The sequence below is a fragment of the Pollachius pollachius genome (assembly GCF_949987615.1).
Source record: "Pollachius pollachius genome assembly, chromosome: 17".
In the NCBI taxonomy this organism is placed as follows: Eukaryota; Metazoa; Chordata; class Actinopteri; order Gadiformes; family Gadidae; genus Pollachius; species Pollachius pollachius.
The window spans coordinates 7529054-7550439 of NC_136950.1; the positions used below are offsets into that span (position 1 = coordinate 7529054).

Here is a 21386-nt window from a genome sequence, read left to right on the forward strand (position 1 = left end):
CTATACAGCTAGATCTGGAATCATACTATACAGCTGGAGCTCTACAAACAGCTAGAGCTGCAACCGTACCGAGCGGCTAGAGCCGTAATCATACTACACAGCTAGAGCCGTAATCATACTACACAGCTAGAGCCGTAATCATACTACACAGCTAGAGCCGTAATCATACTACACAGCTAGAGCCGTAATCACACTATACAGTTAGATCACAAATGATACTATACAGTTAGAGCAGAAATTATATTATGCGATTCAACTACCAGCCACAAGGGGGCTACAATGGGACTTCCTTCCTACTCCCCTCCCAGACCTACTTCCATTAGAAGGGTAGGAGGGAGTAGAGTGTGTGTCGGGGGTCTTCTTCAACGCTCTTATGTAACATTCCACTACTATATTCAAGTGTGTGTGTGTGTCAGCCGCCTCTCTGGTTGGTGTTCAAATGCTGTTGCCATGGTAACGGCCTAGTAGTATTTAGTCGGTGAGATGAGGTGAAAAACATCTGAAGGGACTGGTGATGGATCGGTTATAGTCTACTTATAAAATAAAATATTATATAATAAGGAAAACACCAAGTGATTACATTTCAGTGGTCTCTCTTTGCCTCTCTCCACCCCGCTCTCCCTCTCTCTCTCTCCACCCCGCTCTCCCTCTCTCTCCCCGACCTATTTACATTATGGTGAACGAGTTGCGTTCAGGATCACAAGGGTGGCTCATAATCCCTGTCCACCACACAGGCTTTATGTACCACTGCGCTAACACCTTGTAAAACAATAGCTGTCATATCACACATGTGTTTAACCACTGATTCAAGTGTAACACATTATTATTATCATTATTACACTTATTATAAATACATAAGTCAATTTGCAAGGGTAAAGGAAAGGCTAAATTGTTTGTTAGAAGTATTCCAAACCAGTTATCATCTAACTCTAATTAGCCTAGCGTAGTGTAGCATGGCCGAGCTTAGCTCTCACCTGGTCCAGAGTTGGGGATGGAGGGCGTTGGCACGGCGATGGGCAGGCTGCTGCCGCTGTTCTCTCTGCTGCTGCTGCCGCCACTGCTCCCGCTGCAGGGCGAGAGAGTTAGGGGAGAACAGGGAAAAGAGAGAGGGAAAGACAGCCTGGTTATTTGCTTTCCATTGTATTTTTCACTTGATGTGGCAATGTAAACGTTGATTACCCATGAAACTGATTAGACAATATGAGAGAGTAATAGAGAGTAAGAGAGAGTGAGAGAGAGACAGACAGAAAGTAAGAGTAAGAGATAGCGCTAGAGAGAGGGAGAGAGAGACAGACAGATAGATGATCAATGGGGTTCATTGCAGAGACTGTTAGCGGTGCTAATGCTACAGCACTAATGCTATTGCTCCAGTTGGCACTGCATTACCACCATCTCCTGTATTCTATAGGGCTGATCTCAGGCCACTTTAAGGAGGAGTGGCACAGAAGAAACAAAATTGAAATCTTCTAGAACTGAAATAAGTCAAGGGAAAGCCCAATCTGAAACATCACCGCCGACCCCTAGGGCAGAAAGTACTACAGCTTCACCAAAATTGACCTCTCTCTCGCCCCCCTTCTCGATCCCTCAGCCTTCCTCTGTGCACGCCCCCCACCTCCCCCAGATACGTCTTTTGCATCCCTGATATAAACTGATCCCTTCCCCTTTTCATCCTCTTCCCCCCCCCCCCCACTCTCCTCTCAGTAAAGGAATCCTTCCTGTGAAGTCATCGCACACCTCCTCCCCCCGCACCCCATTAACCCTGTCTCTCTTGATTCTCTCTGTTTGAGTGAACACACACACACACACAGAGAGAGAGAGAGAGAGAGAGAGAGAGAGAGAGAGAGAGAGAGAGAGAGAGAGAGAGAGAGAGAGAGAGAGAGAGAGAGAGAGAGAGAGAGAGAGAGAGAGAGAGAGAGAGAGAGAGAGAGAGAGAGAGAGAGAGAGAGAGAGAGAGAGAGAGAGAGAGAGAGAGAGAGAGAGAGAGAGAGAGAGAGAGAGAGAGAGAGAGAGAGAGAGAGAGAGAGAGAGAGAGAGAGAGAGAGAGAGAGAGAGAGAGAGAGATGCCCCCCCCCCCCCCCCAGGGGATATCTCCTCTCAACCTGTGATCCATGTCACTCGTAGCCTGGGGCCTGAGGGGCTATAGGGTGGGGCTGACGAGAACAGGAGGGAGGGGTTACTCTGGGTCAATGTGGGGACACTCATCCCCACATTGAAGGAGAGAGAGGGAGGTGGAGAGATTCAACCACTTTTCCTGCAGTCATCTGCTTATTTGCATTCCTCTCTCACACTCTCCATCCCTCACTACATGGTCTATGATCCTCTGACCCACTGCGGCCAATCACACCGCTTTGTGTTGGGCCGAGGGGAAACGCCCTGCTCGTACAGAGTGGGTGAGTTGCCTTGCTTACATCAAGGGCTGAAGATTGGGCCTTGAGATTCGACTCTGAGCGATTGACTCTTTAACAACTTACCAAAATAAAGATTTTTGGGGGTGACAGCTTTGATTTTTGTATACCTTCACGTACTCAAAACACATCATGTTGAGCGATTATTTTATCAATGATGTATTTTGCCTAATAAAAGCCACTAACTGAAATTAACATTTGGTCTCTGGTTCCAATCCAAGACGATGGCTTGCCAGAATCACCATAACAATTATTTTATATGCATAGTAGATGGGAGAGGGGGAGAAAAAACAGGGAAAATGAAAAGTGATGTAATATTTATAGCCATTGGGAGTCAGCATTATAAGCCTTTTTAGCTAATGAGAAGAAGTCCGCTTCCTCATAACTCTGAATTAAAGAGTGCGTCATTTGCCATTTCTTTCCCCACACAAAACAGAAAGAAAACTAGCGTCCCGAGGGACTTGATGCTGGCGTCGACTGGTTTTAGATTTGCAAACGGTACTTTATATCATAAGCTTTTAGCATTATTACCATCTGCTGAGTGATTGCGGCTTGGCTCAGAACCCTCCTCGACCACATTTGGTTCAGGTTTTTAAGTTGAATGAAACGATGAGACTCAAAGTGTACATCCTAGGATGGATAATCTCAGAGCTCTGCTTCTGCACACATTGATGCTAGTAAACCCGCTGCTTTGAGTGTGTGTGTATTTGTTAGAATAGACCAGAGGAGCAGGTTGAATTCTAATTGTACTTGAATGCTAATGCAGGGCACAAAGGGTGGCAGAAAGCGCTACTTCCTCTGGTACTGGTGTGATGAGAATACCAGAGTGTTAGTGGAAGGGTAGGTTTGCACGCCTCCACTTGAGTGTTGTACATCAGCTACAAGCTTTGGAAGGCCTGTGATGGGTCCCACGCAGCTATTAAAACATGTGCTTTTTGGGGAAGTGTGAACATGTGCGAACATGGGGGGCATTTTTAAAGAAAAGAAAAAGACTGTGTGTGACAAAACTCGATCCACAATAGGTTGTGTACCTGTTTGCATACTGCCCCTGATGGCGAGAGGGTTTCCCTGTCATTAACAGCAAGCACACTATCCTCGCGGGGGTAGTTTCTCACTGCCGGCGCCCGTGTTTGCGGTTCCTAGTGGAAGAAGGGAGTGACTGCAGGTACCTGTGCGTGCGTTGCCTCTGGTTGACGGAGGCCGTGCGGCCGGGGCTGTTCTGGTGGCTGAGCCGCGCGGGGCTGGTCATATAGTCGTTGGGCACCGTTGGCGGTTTCACCGGCTCCAGGGTCTTGTAGGACGTGTTGCGCCTGTCAGCAAAACATCGACCATAAGGTTGTTCAGGTGTGATTAAAACGGGTGAATTACTTAAAACCTTCCCTAATTAACACTGGGTTTAATTTAAAGTGATTCAATTCAATTTTATTCTTATAGCCCTTAAACACCATTACAGTCTCAAAGGGCTTAACAGGCCAAAACGTTATGCACCCACATGACCCAAGCCCCCAAAAGGGAAAGAAAGGGACCTTTTTGAGGCAGGTCATCTTCGGAGTCAAGTGGTCAGGGTGTTGGACTCCCAGCCGTAACACATTGGGTTTGCTCCCTAAAGTTTCAAGCAGGATGTCCATCCTGACCCCTACCTGATATGCATCTAGATATTACAGGAAATATAAGTGTCTCCATTCTGTGGATGGTTCAATCCAAAGCGTCCTAAAACACCATGAGTGCATACATTGCATACTACTCCTGACCGGCCGCAGTGGGAATCAAACCCCAAGGCCGTGGGTTGGGGTTCCACAGGCTAAAGGAATCTGCGTGATTTTTTAAACTGATTCATCATTTACTGGAAAGTTAGACTGCAATGCGGTTAACTGACAGTTTGCCGTTAGCATGACTCATGATATTTCACTTGGTGTGGACATTGGAGGGTCAGGTTTTTGCTTTGGCAGTGGTAATTTATAACCACTGCCATATCAGGTGATCCTATTGGCTCAATTTCCAACCAATAGGCAAAAAGCATCCGAATAATGAGATTTTGTTTCAACTGATAGTTTAGATATTCCAACGGCGTCGGTGGTTGGAACTTACCCCAAGGTGCCCCGCCCTGCCATGGGCGGGCTCGGGGGCTTCTGCGTCGGGGGATTGGTCCTCGACAGAGTTCCGCCACCTCTGATTGGCTGATTGTTTCCATGTTGCTGAGGGGGTATAAATGGAACACAGAACCAGTGAGTTGATGCTCAATTGTTAAGTGCTAAACAACAGGAAGAATTAAGTGTGATATTCAACAGATGTTTTGGTCTTCCCAGATAGGCTATGTGTTAATAAAGCCATATCCTGAAACTGTGAAAAGTCCTTGCCCGCTAGCAATTGCCTGAAGCAATTAGCACATCACATGGGATTGAACTTTGTTTACTATGTGTTTACTGTTCAACACAATCCCCAGGCTAATATCGGAAAAGGGATTTCTAAAAGTAAATATGTTGTGGTGGCCTAGAAAGCACACACACACAGTCCAAGTAAACTCAGAGTACTTCAATTATGCATTAAAAACAAAAAGTCTCTATGAATGCAAATGTTTTTTTGAACTCATTAAGAGAACCATAGCTTATCTGAGAGACCGTTATGGACAGAAGATAAACATATCAATATACAGACAACCAAAAAAGACAAACATAACAAACATAAATATAACATCAATAGAGGGACAGACATCCAAAACATGTAAAGGGTGACAGATTCACAGGGATTGTTAAAGCTTAAATTACAACTATTTGGTAGGATTTTAGACTACAAGGATCAGGAGGAGGTGACACAAAAACTACAAGATCCACACTTACAGGGAGGATTGCTATAGGAGGGTGGTGGGAAGGTTGTGGGTTGGGTTGGGGTGGGGTACTATGATACAATAGGTCATGTGACCTAGCCGGCTTACCTTGGCTTTTAGCCACTTAGCGTGGGCGAGCAACAAAAACAAGGGAGAGAGACACACACATAAAAAGGGCATGTCAAAATGGAAGTGTCAGAGGATAAGTTAAATAAGGACAGAGACAGATTGAACATGAGATAGGGAAAGCAAGAGAGAGAGAGGGACAGCTGGAGAGAGAGACTGCAAGAGACGGACGAAGACAGAGAGAGAGCCATAGAGAGACTGACCAGGACAGAGAGTGATAGAAAGACAGAGAAGAGCGAGAGAGACAGAGACAGAGACAGAGAGAGAGAGAGAGAGAGTCAAAGGACCACATTTACACTGTGTGAACACAGAGCAAGACTCCGGCAGGTCAGTGTTTACAAGTTAAACAGCAAGGTAGTTCCCTTGGCAACAGTCTGACCACACCCACCCACCCACGCCCAGAGCCACACACTGTTGAGAAATAGACAGTACGCATCACTGGTCTCTGGGCGGGATAACCATCCTTCAGAAGGGTATTAAAATAAATCTTAACTTTCCTGGTCTCTGGAACTGTCTAGCACCTAGCATCTTGGCTTTGTTTAAAAAAATAGAAGAAAAAAAGAAAAGGTAAGCTGCCATATTTGTTGTTTCTGGGTGTGAAAGCCTGGTTCTGTTCATCGCGTCGTACTACTTTGGCAGGAATAGGACTGGAAAGTGACCGTTATCAGAATCACAGAGCGAGAGTAGAGCTTTGACCTCTAACATGAGGGACACCCACTCAGAGACCAACAGCTCATCAATAATATAGTCCCTGTTAAGAGAAAGTACTGTAGTACAGAGTCCTGTAGTATGACCACACAGACTACACTAGACACCAGCACTACACTAGTAAAAATACTAGTTTGTAACACTTTCTTATAAACTTGGCACATAACATTAAGTATTAGCATGTTATAGGTGGTCAAACTAAGGTAAACTATGGTGCATAAATCAAGATCGATGATTATTTTGATTGCATTTGGCTATTGTAAAAAGAGCTTGTTCACTTGCTGCTATACGAACAAAGAGCAACCATTGATTTCATTGTACTCAATTTATTAGTTTAGCTTCAAACGAATTGGACAAACCAGCCTTATTAAGATCAACATAAAGCTTAACGTTCCTAAATATCAACTGTAGATGCATCTTTAATTCAACAATGTATTATCTGTGAGTAGATGTCAGTCTTTGGTTATAAAACAGATTTCACAGAGAGTGGGGGCTGGCTCTTGTCCTTTCAGGAGCCTATGAGCTCAGATTTATCAGATTTAGACACAATTCAATTTGCAATCTAGGCCGGGACACGGTGTCCTCAGTCTGTTGCCTCGGCTCCTCTCACCAGAAACCTATGGCACAGCTGGTGTGGTGCAGGAAACACATCTACCAACAGCAGCTCTTAGATGTAGACGTGAGTTCGTTATCAGCTCTGGAAGGCTTCGTTCTCCAAACATCACAAGAATATCTCTAGTGCTGGTGGTGATATTTTATTTTTCAAGCAAATGGTGTCAACAGTTCGATATGTATATTATTCCTAAAACCAAAACAAATAAATGGATAAATATCATTGCAACTGGCCTTTTAAGAAATAATAAGTATGTAAAAGATGATGTCAACCCATTGCCTCATAGTATGCATGTACGGCAAGCATGCAGGGGCCGAACGCCTTGGTGAATCCACAGGGCGTGCCTGAGCCCAGTCCATCTGTATGTGTTTAATTCTGGCATCAGTAGGAGTCAACGGAGGAGCCCGTCCCATTTACCAGAGGCTGGGGTCTTAATGAGCAGGAATCGCCTTCATTAAGCCCCTCTTTAAGACTCTTATAATACCAGAGGCCTTGTCTCTCGTCTGTAGCATGGACACCAACCTCAGCAGCGTGAATACAGCGCTGATGCTCAATAATGCAAGCATGTGCATTGTAGCTTGGCTGCGTTTCTGCATTCCACGCTTTCATTTTTTGCGCGTACTCACACAAACACACACACTTTGTTCAGATGAATGATGCATGTACGTTCAATGTATTGCACTTTTACAGAGTTGCACGCACACGTGCAAACACACTAACCGAGAGAGCAGTATATGTTGTGTGAAGTGGAAACCAATGAAACGTTTTAGGCAAATCAACCCAGCCACGCAGGTGATGCGAGTTTCACAGTTAAACAACGCCCATATATAAGATTTGAATGGCCATTTACCACAGGTTAATTATGACAAAGTCAAGCATGAACTGAGGGTGTACTATGAATTAATATGAACTATTGATGTCGAGTATCGATTTCATCCCTTAATTGTGATGATCCACTGCCGTGTGCGTGCGTGCGTGCGTGCATCGGCCCACTGATGCATCATTCATTCGCTAGCGAGGCTATATTGAACATCCATGCAGGCGTTGGCAGATTAAATCCAGGGGGATTACATTCCCACAGAACGTACGCAGGAATCCCATTATCCCGACAATAGATTGTGTCAGAGGGATGCGATACATCTGTAATCGGACAGGGACATGTACTATGGGACATGCTATGCATGATGTCATCACATTCCATAGTTACGTAATTCCTTGGATGCTGTGGAACTGCACTATTGTTACTGTTGTGCTTGTATTGTTATCGCAAGATCAGTATTCTATGTATTCTGTAATATGGCTACAATGATTTATATCGATTTAAACATTAACATATTCAACTTTGAGATAAAGTCGCACGATAAAAATTGTAAATAATAATTTTTCTCCCTTTTTTTAATTTATAAAATAATGATTCATACTTGTATTAACAAGTCGCCTACGCTCCAATGTCTTTGTCCGTCATGTCAAGATAGATGACACATTAACTTAACAACAATTATCACCACCAGAAAGTTAAGTGCAATTAACCTAGCCATGTCAGGTTATATCAAATAAAATAGAAAATGTTTGAGAAAAATACATAATAAATTTCGGACTAGAAATTAGAGGTCTCTGGGTCATACCTTCCTTCCAACAGCTAGCATTACAAAGTTCAGCCGCAGCAGTGAATAGAGAATGCCCTTAATGCTGCTACATCAATGGTTCTATTAGTCCTTAATGGCTGTCCCCTAATCCGATCTGCCGGACAGTGGCCGTTGATTGGCTGATTGATAAGTGAAGACGGAACCCTTGGGGCAAGTCAGAAGGTATGGGGAGTGGCCGTGAAAGTGTTCCGGCCAATTGGATGCAATGCTGTTAACAGTGTTCCCATGGCGACCTCAATTACCACTAGCTTGTGTAGCCTAACATCAGTTTAAATCTTTAGCTAGTTTTGGAGTTTTATTACTAAAAGTTTGGTAGTTTTATTACTTAATGTCAAATTCGTTTGGTCATTTTATTACTACTGGTAAATGTTGAGATAAAACATTAAGCTTTACAGGATTTGCTATTGGCATCTGGTTGTTCAGTTGGACCAGTACAAAGTTACCACTTGCCCCTACCGGTTTCAACAGAACCAGAGGATGTGATTATGAGGGCAGGGTCGGGCATGAGTTCCTTTTAAAAACATCTCACTCCTCTGCTCCCTTCACACTGTCCCCATAGCACCCAGAATAGAGACGTTTAGAGAGAGGGTATGATGTAATGCCGTCACAGAGCTACACACTGATCGCACTCCCCCCAGGGGTAGAGAGACAAAGATCTCAGGTTGAAGGGAGGAAGAGAAGGGAGATGGAGAGATGGGTAGAGCAAGAGAGAGAGCGAGAGAGAGAGATGGGTAGAGCGAGAGAGAGCAAGATGGGTAGAGCGAGAGAGAGAGATGGGTAGAGCGAGAGAGAGAGATGGGTAGAGCGAGAGAGAGCAAGATGGGTAGAGCGAGAGAGAGAGATGGGTAGAGCGAGAGAGAGAGATGGGTAGAGCGAGAGAGAGCGAGATGGGTAGAGTGAGAGAAAGCGAGAGAGAGACAAAAAGAGCTAAAGAAAGAGAGAACCAAAAAGACATCAAGGTGGAGAGAGGGGGAGAGAAAGGGAGAGGATGGTCCCTGGAGGGAGATAGAGCCTGTGTGGGTAGACGGGGACATTAAGAAATAACACCGGAAAGAACCCGTGTCTCAGTCGGTGGGAGCGCAAATACAGAATGACATAGCGTTTAAGAGCACCTTGAATCCCGCGGGAAAGGGCCAAAACAAGGCCAACCGAAGTTCAATATGAAAACGGCTAACAGAACCTCCATGTAAAGGATGCTCACAGGACTTTAATACGAACCAGGCTCACAGAATACTGACAGAACTACGTCGAACATGACTTCAATATGAAAACCGGTTACAGAACTTCAATATAAAAACGGCTAGCATAAACTTGATTTAAAAACAGCTCACATAAACTCGATATAAAAAGGGGCTCACCAAACTTCACATTTGAAAGCCAACAGAACATAGGACTGCGGAGAAGCCCCCTCTCTCGTCTCCTTACCTTGACCCCGTGGCCCACGTCGTCCAGCACGTTGTAGTCGATGGGCTTGCGGATGTAGCGCACGGGCCGCTCGATGTTGGCCGGCGCGATGATCTTGTGGGTGCGCGCCGTGTTCTTATTGGTGGTCAGGATGCCGATCTCTCGCCGGGCCACCTTCTCCTTGTGGATGTCCACCGTCTGTCAGGGGAACACCGTAGACGTTGAGATTCACAAAAAACTCACTTGCATGGAAACATTATAAACTCGCATTCAAGCATCAAAACACACAATATCCACTCACTCACATTAAAACATACAATATCTGCTCATATTAAAAACCCACAAAACACTAGGGCTGTCCCCGACTCTGAATTTTCTGAGTCGAATCAGATCTGCCTTTTCAGTCCAGAGATTCGACTATTCGGCGGCCGTGCGGGGCAGGTCTTTTGGGGGTTTAAAAAATGAGTTCTTTCTATTAACACTCTGTTTTGGTAGGCTATAGGCCTTTTATATATGCTTGGGCGTTGCGCTCATTACGTTCTCACCTGAACAGTTTTCTGTCAATCAAACTCGTCGGAATTGTAGCCAACTTATTCCTGTCGGGTTTTAATTAGGCTCCTGCCCATAATGCGGTCCGATAATGAACACGGGGCTCATGTATAGGCTAGTGGATAATCACAGAGCTGTGTCGCCACACTGACTGCACTCCTAGAGAAAATGTAGCATTAATGTAAGGGGAGACAGCTGCTTCCCTCTGCGAGATTCTGTCAAACAAATTACAATGAATCAATCACCACAGTGACATGGACAGTGTCTACATGAAGCCTCTTTTTATTATTATCATTAGAGCTATTAATGCACACCACTCACTGACGAAAAAAAAAAAAGTATATATATATAAAGGACGACGGCGGGAAACCCAACTGGTGATTCGAATCATCGACTTTCAGGGGACAGCCCTACAAAACACACTGATCAGCAGACATAAGCAGACTAAAGTTCAATGTTTAGTGAAGGAAAACACTTTGTTTAAAACGTTAACAGAAGTGGGGATGAAGGAGTGTCATGTAAGTGTTCTTTTTTTTTTGCAAGGGGATTTTCTGTCCTACGGGAAAAGGGCTCCATGATAGTCAGTGAAGAGGACGTGGATAACAGCAACTATTTACTATTCAATCACAGTGAATTCAGATACATTTCATTAGGAAGGGGATTATGGCATCTTGCTAAAGGTGGCCTTTACAGGTTAGGCTGCAGGTAGTGGAGATCGAACCCAGAATCGTCGCACACCAGAAGCCACTAATGCACCTGGGCCCCCCTGCAGGGATGCTGGCTAGCACGTCATGCTACAGCTGGAGGGCAGAACAGAATAACGTGGCTGTGCTTTTGATTACAAGGGTCTTAATGTTACTGGTAAGATCATGGTGCGAACCAGAGGCTGCGCTGTGAGGATCGCGGGTTGGTTATTACGTGCTAAGCTGCCCCCATTCATTAGGATTTGTTAGGATTTATAGAAATATACACACTTTGGCTACATAGTGTATGCGAGGAACACAGACCTACTAGAAGGCATTCAATGGCTAAACATGTTCTGCACTCTTTCTGCTTTTCAAATGCATCCACACCACTCATTCTCCAGGTCATGCTCTCATTCAACAGATTAAGAATCATTAGTTATACACCACATTAAAACGAGAGAGAGGAAGAGAGGCCAACCAAAGCATTTAGTCATTTTATCCACAGCAACCTTTTAACAGTTTGGACCCAGGAGCATTTGGGCTCGGAGTGGAACCCCCTTACAGCGAGACTATCCTGCCTCCCTCTTACATAACAGATGACAGAGTTTGTATGCTCCAGGGTTCATGCCCGGTTCCCAGCTGTCAGAGAAGCCCTGTGCAGCCTCACTTGTTGCCAACACTTATTCTCCTCCCTGGGAATTCAACCCCAGACTCCAGGGCCAAAAACAAATGTCTTTAGAGAGAAAGAAAGCGAGTAGGGCATTTTGCTTAATGAAACTACTCTTGGGAAACGGCCAAATGCCACACACACACACACACACATTGGCAGTGTGTGTGCATCTGTGTGTGTGTGCTTTAGAGGACAGGGCAGACCTCCTCCCCTAGCTGGTATCAGAGGAGGTCTGGAATATCTACCCCCCTCCCCCCCCCCTTCAACGTCTCCTTAAGAGAGCAGCCAAGTCCAGTTCATAAAGAAGAAGGAGCGAGTTCCTCCTCCAAGCAGGGAAGAAGCCAACAGAGGATTCTATTCATACTGCGGAGATCTGGACCGCCAGGGATACTGGTCCTTTAGTGAACCCCACTGTACTCTTCCCTGTTCTCTGGTGGCTTATGTACTTATTCAGCTCAGATACTCTTCTACTATGTACTCTTTCAAACAGTGATGTCATATCTCTTTTGTACTGTACTCCCTTATAGTGTGTGCTCTCTTCTATAAGATACCGTCATCCTTTTTCTCAGCAATGTACTGTCCACTCACTACACTCATATCTCTTAGAGGCTACCGTCTTCTCTTATATGTACTATGCTATTTGCAGACTTCTCTCTTATGTACTGTACATGTACAGAAAATAACTATTCTTCTCTGAGAGCCAATGGTAGCCTTATGTATGCGTGCAGTGTGTTCCAGATGTATTGTACACACACTTAAGTTGTGTAAATACTTCATGCAGAATTGAGAAACAAATGACGCAAGAGGAGAGATATGTACATGAGATCCATCTTGCAATATTTATATACTTTTTGGAAGATGAATGGTCACCATATACAAATGCATTAAAGATCATACAAATGTAATAGCAATGTGTATTCTTTCTTATGGTATATACTAGATGTATTTTTCAAAACTTGAGAAAAAGGCAAGTGTTCCTAAACTATACTGCACACAAAACATGTAAAAAGAATTATGCCAATCGACTGCTTAAACCATTGAAGAGCTTTCTCCTTCAGTACACTGCTGAGCCTGTGATCTCCTTCAGCTTGGCCGCCAGAATCCTACTGTGCCTTTCTTCAGAATAAGAAGGGACTCAACCGAAAAAAATAGACAAAACCCTTCTATAGGATTACAAAGCGTCCTTTGTATCTTAACGTTTTTTATTAAAAAGTTCATTTTAAATGATTGATTAAAAAGCTACCATTAGATGGCACTCTTTCTGAAACTGATTCAAGATGTAACGCAGGACCTGCTAATTATTAATAAACCGATATCTAGGCCAACCTATATCAAAATGTATTCTATGTAATGTATCTGATACAAAGCTTTGCTCAAAGTGAAGAAGTTGATGGGAGTCACACTTTAGTAAAAGTCTGGAGAACAAAATATTCGATTTGGTTGTTTTGCCATAAAGCTTCTTGTCGTTGTCCTATCTTTTAAGTGACGCTATGCAGTGCTTCATGACTGCTGTGTGACCCACTTAAGGCCACAATTGTTTGGAAAGAGGCAGCAATAATTTCTGTTGACAGCTGTTTCCTTCTCCATTCGGTGCAGATTTTCCCTCAAAAAAATAGGACCGTTAATTACCTCATCACCACACATTGGGGAATTACACTCTTGAGCAAAACACTGTTCTGTGACGTAATGTGCAAGATCATGTATTTATGTGACACAAATGCATTTAGAAATCTAATCTTTTTGGACTGTTAAAGTTAAACCATCCGTCTACATTCAATATCAAAGTCTTTCTCAATCCATCAATAAATATAGCACACATCTACCAGCAACCAAGATAATGTATCTTATTCAGAGGCTCGCCTTACACTTCTAAGAGATGGTCTCAGAAGCTTTGAACAGCTTAGCGGCCTTATATGGACACTGACCTTTTATACTGGTTATGGTGGTTGTACAATAGTGGCAGTGTGGAAGTGGGCACTTTCAGAACCGCATTTAAAAACAGAGACGTCTATTAACCAGGGCAACAAAGGGCATCTTTACAAAACAGGAGAGAGCTGACACAGATGCACTGAAGCTCAGGTTGGGTCAAGGTGTCCCCGCTCTGGCAGACCGCTCTCCTTATCAGAGAGCACCACCCATCCCAGCTGGCCAAAAAAGGGAAGTGAGAAGGCAACCTTGGCCTTGGGGGTTGGGGTTACCTTCCTGTTCAATTGTTCCGAAAGCATGACATGAAGTAGGTTCCTTGTTTAGCAAACCCTCACACTGCGTGCAGTTTGACCCCGCCAGTAACGATGGCCTATCCCATCACTAGTGACCAGTATACATTGGAGTTCGACTCCTAGCTGAAAGGTTCTCTGTTGGATCCCCAAGGAACCCTGACGAAGATAGTCCAACCCCTGTCCATCTCTTTAACAACCTGTCTCAGCTTTCACTGTTCATTTAAATAAAGGCGTTTGGATTCCTAGAGATACTCAGCACTAGGGATCGACAAATATGGATTTCTAGGGCCGATACCGATTTTTTTTCATCAGCCTTAGCCGATAACTGATACGTTGATACCGATTTTCTTGAGCCGATATTTGGAGCCGATACTACCCTGGAAATCCAGAGTTCCCGCGAGAGCACAATTTGAATTTGCTCAGCGAGTCACTCTGGGAACAAGCAATATACTTGTGTATATTCTGGGCCTCCCCTGGCCCAGAACATTAATCAATCACATCGATGTATCACTATAGGCGGGCCAAAAGCGTTGCTGTTTTAACGACCGGATACGGCAAGAGTCACATCTATTGGTTAGCTCCACTGGTCTGGATAGGTCCCCCCTTGTATTCTTCTGATATTTTCGAATGCATGCTTGGTGCCGCCCCTCGAGTTGGGCTATTTTAATTACTAGTTGCCAGACCCTACAGCTTTCTAGATGTGGGTCTGGATTTCCAGGCTAAGCCTCCCTCAATTTCCATCATAAAAATGACGCTATGATAACAAATGTTACGAAAAAAAATCGTCCGATACGATACACGTAAAAACGCAAATATCGGCCGATTATATCGGCCGACCGATATATCGGTCAATCACTACTCAGCACTATCAAGTTGTGCACGTGCACTCGTTCAGCATGTAATAGTTACTTCGAATTTACTTCAACAAGTTAGGCTCTCAGTCTCACTTGAAAGGCTTTGGATAAAAGCTCCTGCTGAAATATATGCAACGCCATTTCCTAAACAACTGGCTTTAGTGCTTTCAAATGTTTACCTGTTTAATTAGACCTGTCCCAAAACAAACAGATTCCAAAGATTATTTGGAAATACTTAAGGCTATTAGCTGGGAGGTGCAGGCCCGCCCTCCTCACAAGCAGAGCTGCTACTCTACTGCATGAAAACAGATGGAAGTGACATCACAACTGGCCTTTATCCACCTCTACACGACTATTCTGTATCATCTCTTCCGAGATTTCACTGGCGGCAACATTCCTACAGGAAAAAACTAGCTGAATAGTCTATTGTTTACTCGTCACTTAAATAACGTCCCAGACAGTGAACTGAGTAGCATGCCCAAACTAGGCAAAATCTTTTTCTGTAATACCCTGTCTTTAAATGGAAATGACATTTAGTGAGAAAAGCCATTCCAGACCAACAGGCCTCAAGTCTTCTCAGCTCTACTTGTCTCTGAGCACTGACTACATAACAGGCAGCCACTTTCAAGTCAAGTCTCGCTGGATTGGCTGGGTTCAGCTTCCGCGGACTGGTTTTTAAACGTTCAGCGTGTTTAGTCGATTCAGCTGGCAGAGGGTTTGACACTCTGCTTGGGTCTGAGCCTGGGAACAGGGCTCTAGTAGTGCCAGCCATACTTTCAAGTGGATATCCACATTCACGCTGAACGACTGTCAGCCGTATGCCTTCTGAACGCCCTGGTCTCTTCCCAGAAAACACTGTGAGCCGGAACCCGGATCCATCTGTTGAGGTATAAGGGTTGTATTTCTGGAGCCAAACTCTTTTCTGGATAGGCTTACTGCGTGTTCTCCCCCCATTTTGACCGCCTCCGTAACCTTTAAATGTGGCTGAGGGTTGACATCCAGAGAGTTGGGCAATTCCTCAATAAACGGTACCTATAATGATAGGATAAAAGCTATCTTAGCGGTAGCATGAATCAGATTTTTTTTTTTTTGGAAAAAAGGCTGCATGAATACAAATTGACAGATCTATTCTCTTTGGCCACGTGTACACACACACACACGCACACACACACACACACACACACACACACACACACAGTTGTTTTATAATATTTCCAGATACATTTTCTCATGTCCAAGTCAAAAACAAATGGAGGATCTAGGTCACACCTGGAACTGCATGTTGCTTCCTCCTCATCACCCCCTTTCCCCATCCTCCTCCACAACCACATACTCGAGAAAGGAGGAACCTTTCTCGAGTAAGGTTTCTGGCCTGCCTTCTACAATATAGGGATGGGCGTGGGTCAACACGGGTGTCACCATGACGATGGAATTCTTTCCGCCTTGCAAGCACCAAGCAGAGAGGAGAGAAAATATTTAAAGAACCTCTTATGGACTATGACCCACCTGGCCCACAATGGAAAAAATACAATTGGGAAGTGGGATGCAAGTGGGAGTTGCAGGATGCTGAGTGCTGGCAGAATGGTGCAATGTTAGAGAGTTTGAGAATCAGATGATCATACTGATACCAGAGAGAATTTAAAATCGTATTTAAAATTTGTAGTTTTTAATTTATTGGCTTGCATCTTTCAGATGCCCAGCCTGAATGGTCTGATTAAACACTTCAAAAAAGATCAGCACATAAAGAAGATATGTGTGACCATTTTACGAATACAGAATCAATCAATATACACAAAGGAATCCCACCCAGTCCTATAGTCAGAACATCCCTGTGTCCTCATTCCAAAACAATAAACTTTCAATAAACAGAAAATAGATATGTATTGCGGTTGGCGTTCTGTTGCTACTACAATGACCCTTCGTGGCCCCTTCTTCTCTTTGCCATGTTTGCGATGGGGGGGGATCAGGGGCAGGAGGTTAGAGGTCAGCGAGAGATGGAAGATCTAGGGAGTCACCCATTTACAGAAGAACGTGCAACACGGCACGGATGAGTTATATGTCTGCAGTAAACCAGGTATTGTCAAATGGCTCTGCAAAGAATTTCAAATCCTTGAGTGTACTCAGTTTGACTTCTTCTCCCTCCAGACTTAGATACAAAAGTCTTAAGCAGAATTTCAAAAAGCCCCCCCGACTTTGATATGGAATGTAGACTGATGGTTTAACTTTACCACTCCAAACTCAAAACTGGCAAAGTGGCACCACACACACAGCAACCGGCATACAGACGCAACCCACCCATGCACACATGGTAGTGTAGGCGTTGTCAGGTTGGGCTGAAGATTGTGTGAGATAAACGATGGAATAATACTCGACTAAGTCTGTAATAGTGATGCAAGTACATTGGTATTTCAGGTTCACAAATACTTTTCAGGTGCATGGTCATAGCAACTTAAAAGCACAAATGATATGTCGAAGGCAGATGTTTCACAAGCCAATGGCAAAAATAACTCTTGATTCACAAAATACCTTTCTACATGCATAATATGGAGCATGTGTGTGTAAACAAATGTGAAATAGTTAATGATAGGGCTTAACCCCAGAAGACTTATATTTAGGGCGAAAGAGAGGGATCGGAGAAAGGAACAGAAAACAAGAAATAGAGAGCGAAGCAGATAGAAAAGAAAGAAAGAAAGAAAGAGAGAACGGAGCCCAGATGTTCCAGTCTTCTGGCAGAGAGACTGAGGGTTGCTATGTTACACAGAGAGATCACAGTACAAAAGCCCTGATTCCAATGCACTCAGTCCAAGAGACCCATCTCCTCTAAACTGTTTTCCCTGGCCGGATTCATACTACTGGCCTCCTTGTACACCAGGAATTCCCTTTATCGTCCAATGAGAGCCCTCCAGGAGTTCTGGTTGGAGGTCAAGGTCATAAGGACGCTGGGAGCCAAGATAAGCAGTGTGCGGGTACTAGGCGCATGGTTCACGTTTGTTCTGCAAGGATTAAGACGAGGGCCACAAAGCATGCATATGTTAACCAGATCTGATCTTTGAATCTGCCGGGAATCACAACATCATGGCTTCCAATTTCAAAATTATTATTCGCAATCTACAATTTTTAGTTGACAACATACTCCTGATGTGCAACGTTTACGTCTATACTTGACATTTACATTACGATATATGAGTGACTGCAACCCATTATTGGCTAATTATTTGGACACTCAACTGGATTTTCGCTCTTTTCCCCTATGAGGATTTGGGCTTGGAACCAGCGAACATGCAGTCACAATCTCTCAGCTGGAAACTCCTGGGCCAGCCGGCACTCCTCCCACCACATGCTGTGTTGTAGTCGTAATCATTCTGGCGAGGCAGTCCCAGCAACCGTCAGTGCCAACGTGGCCCCCTCGGTGAAGACCAAGTGCCTCTCTGTTCTGCCCACTAGGGTCTCAACGCAGTGTGGCGGTCAGCACATCCAAGGTTCTGTCGTCTGTGAAGAGACACTACTCCGAGGACACATGGGGATGCCAGCCAATGGAAACTGGACAGTTTATCTGCCAATTTTTTGCTCAAACTGGACAGTTAACAGAAACCTTTTCCCACCAGGCTCCTCCTGGGACGGTAATTGTTGCCTGACACCAGCAGTTTGAGCCAAGACGGCGGGTCAAGAGAGCCCTTCTCTTATCTGGCGCCACTTCTGATTTCGCCTTATCCCCCCCGCCCCCCCTCTGAGCATTGAGTTGGATCCAGAAGCTATCATCAGATCAGAACTGAAGAGAATTGCAGAAGAGAACGTCTTTCTCAACGATGACCGAAAAAAATCCTCAAGGTTTGTTTATAGCAATGTAAAGTAGCATGCAAAGTAGTATGCAAATCAAGCAATGCCGCATGCAGGCACAGACCCAGGCGAAACCCTAGGGAAGACTTTCATGATCATAATGGCTGCCACAGGTTTCTGTAGTCTAAGAGGTGATACTATTTTGTTACTATTTAGTGATTTAGCAGATACTTTTATCAAAAGGGACTTTAGATACATTTTGTTGCGGAGGAGGTAGGGGTTAGGCATGTCGCTCAAGGCCGCATTGGTACCAAGCCAAGTAGTAGCCCAGTAAACCTGGAAGGAAGAACCCACTTCTCTTCTTTACCTATTAACACTCAAAAACGTGCAACATAACTGAAGGAAGATACAGCTTTAATTCTGCTTGATATTGCCCTAAAGTGTGCAATAACAATTGATAACAATGGTTAGCCCGGCTAGCCATTGTCACTGCCAGCCATTAGCAGGCATGTGGTTAATCCCAACCATTCCCTGGGCTTTAAACAGCAGAGAACAGATACAGGGCAGAAAAGGGCTAAACTCAAGCTATTCTATCATGAGACGGAATGAGTCATATTAACCGCTTATCGTGAGGAACCCCACAACACTGTACAGCCATTGGTCGGCTGTCAGGGACAGCAGAAGAAAAGTGTCATAATTGGACATTATTACTTTGTTAGGGAGAAAGGAATGTTCTAGTAATGGCGTTGATTAAGCGTTTTTTTTGTACAGCAGAGTAAACTAGCAAAGAACGACAACAAAGTTACAAACATTTATAATGCTCCATTGTAAACAGATTCTGGAAATGCCTTCAGCTGGAATGTCTTGCTTAAAAGCACTGTATGGCAATGCATGGCAATAGTTTCCAGTCTATTTTAATAAAATGTTATGAAGTGACCAAATTCTATATATTTTAAAATAAGAATGTTAATAGTAAGACTTTTTAAAAAGGGTGAAATAAGGGCCTAGTGGTTAGACAAAAAAAGAAACCCAACACCACAAGTGAACAAACTCACACCCTCTCCATATTTATGTGTGCGACATGATTAGTTGCACATGCAATGGCAGAGGGAGCCAAGAAATACATGCAATCAACATCATGAGCTAATGTCGGGTAGACGCAGGCTAGCATTAGCAGTGAAGAGAACCAGACATGACGATACTTTTATCCTTAAAAGCATCACAAAGATTCCCTCATAAGTGATCGGTGACTCCAGGGCTGGGTCCCTTCTGGAATCAACACTGGCAAAAACAATGGGTGATCTTTGAACAATACGCCCTAACCTCCAACCTGCTCCTTAATGACCTGTAAGCCACTTTAAGTGTCTGCTAAATGACTAAAATAGCAAACTGTGGAAATTACCAGGGATTCACACACACACACACACACACACACACACTTTCCCATCTGGACCGTTGCCATGGCTCCTCCACAGGAGGTCGAGGGGTCACAGTTGCTGCACGCATCCCAGAGAAACACCGTTGAGCTTCCTCAGGTAGGCGCAGGAGGACTTACACTGGGGCTGGGCCAGACGCATAAGTGTATTATGAATTAAATTACTACAGTGCATCATCAAATTAGACATCAATGTAAATTGTGAACTTCCCATAATATTATCATCGATTTTATTACCCGATTTTCTTAGACATACATCTATGATCAACGACCGCCTGTGTTGCCAAGGTGATGCAGAGAGTATAAGCAGAACAATAACACCAGCACTAGACTGACCACATCCCCAGTCTTAACATGTCAACAACAAACATTAAATTACCGCATACTTCATAAGTACTAGGTGAGATCAACAAGCAGTATGCTATTGAGTCAATGAGTTTCATCGAGGGTTAGACTATTTGAAAAGGTGTCTACAGCTTTCAGAGTTATGGGAAGTCGGGAGTTTATGGACTAAATAATCAAATTATATTCTTATCCATTATTAATATTTTATAATATGATCTACTTGTTATTCAGATGGCCTTTTTTTGGACCCCCATCATTATTATTCCTCCTGTGTGGCTGTTTAAAGCAATCATGCTATTACTGTTTACTACCATTTAGTCTTTTAGTTATTCTATTAGACAATGATGACAAACAAATACTCAGAAGGATTTGTTGCCCAACACAGCAGGAAATGAAAGCCCTTAGCTAAGCATTACTGAATGCTTCCTGTTGGCCTCTAGAACCTCCTGTAGTGAGAAGAGACCTTCGTTTTTCTGCCATTTAGTCATTTAGCAGGGCCCTTATCCAGAGCGACTTAGAGGTATAGTTTTAGCAGTATGTCATTAAGGATCAGGTAGAGGGTAGAAGGCATCTTGGATGGACAGCGGACATTGGGGACCGAACCCAGAACCTTTCGGACAGAGAGTCCGAACATCTTAACCACCATCTTAACCCTATCCTGCCCCAGAAAAACTATTTAGCATTTTAGAAGCTGCATCTTTTTTTTTGTTAGATATAATTAGCAGGCAGGGGTTCTAGCATCTTGCTCCGGTATTTGCATTGTAGGGACAGCTGAAGTGTGGTGAACCCAGAACCCTCTGGGAAGGGACACACACACAGCCCAACCACTGGAGTACACAGTCCTACCAGTATGAACACAGGAAAGCTTAAGTACAGTGACTACAGTACGGTCCGACCTTTACGCCAGTCTGTCGCTTAGCTCTGCCAAGTCACCGCACCCTGCCTAGCCCTACTGCGTATATGCCCATCCCTGGTGGCCTGCAGGGTTGCCATGGAAACCTCAGTGACCTAGGTCTGGCTTCTGTTACCATTATTTGGTAAAGATCTGTGGTCTGTCGCGTTGCTGGCTCTCCCTCCCACTCCCTCTCTCCCTCCCTCCACTGGCTTGTCTCCAATGCTATACAG

The 21386-nt window shown here is 44.2% G+C and overlaps 1 protein-coding gene across 5 annotated transcripts in view; it reads right to left on the reverse strand.

Annotated features, from left to right (window-relative positions):
- abi1a (abl-interactor 1a) overlaps positions 1-21386 on the reverse strand; it is a 40572-nt gene that overhangs the window by 8047 nt on the left and 11139 nt on the right. For all 5 annotated transcript variants that reach the window (XM_079754916.1, XM_079754914.1, XM_079754915.1 and 2 more), the window contains exons 3-6: positions 9748-9924; positions 4494-4600; positions 3575-3715; positions 975-1066 (exon numbers count right to left, since the gene is read on the reverse strand). In XM_079754916.1, the coding sequence (XP_079611042.1) occupies positions 975-1066; positions 3575-3715; positions 4494-4600; positions 9748-9924 (517 nt within the window). The remainder of the gene's footprint in view (positions 1-974; positions 1067-3574; positions 3716-4493; positions 4601-9747; positions 9925-21386) is intronic.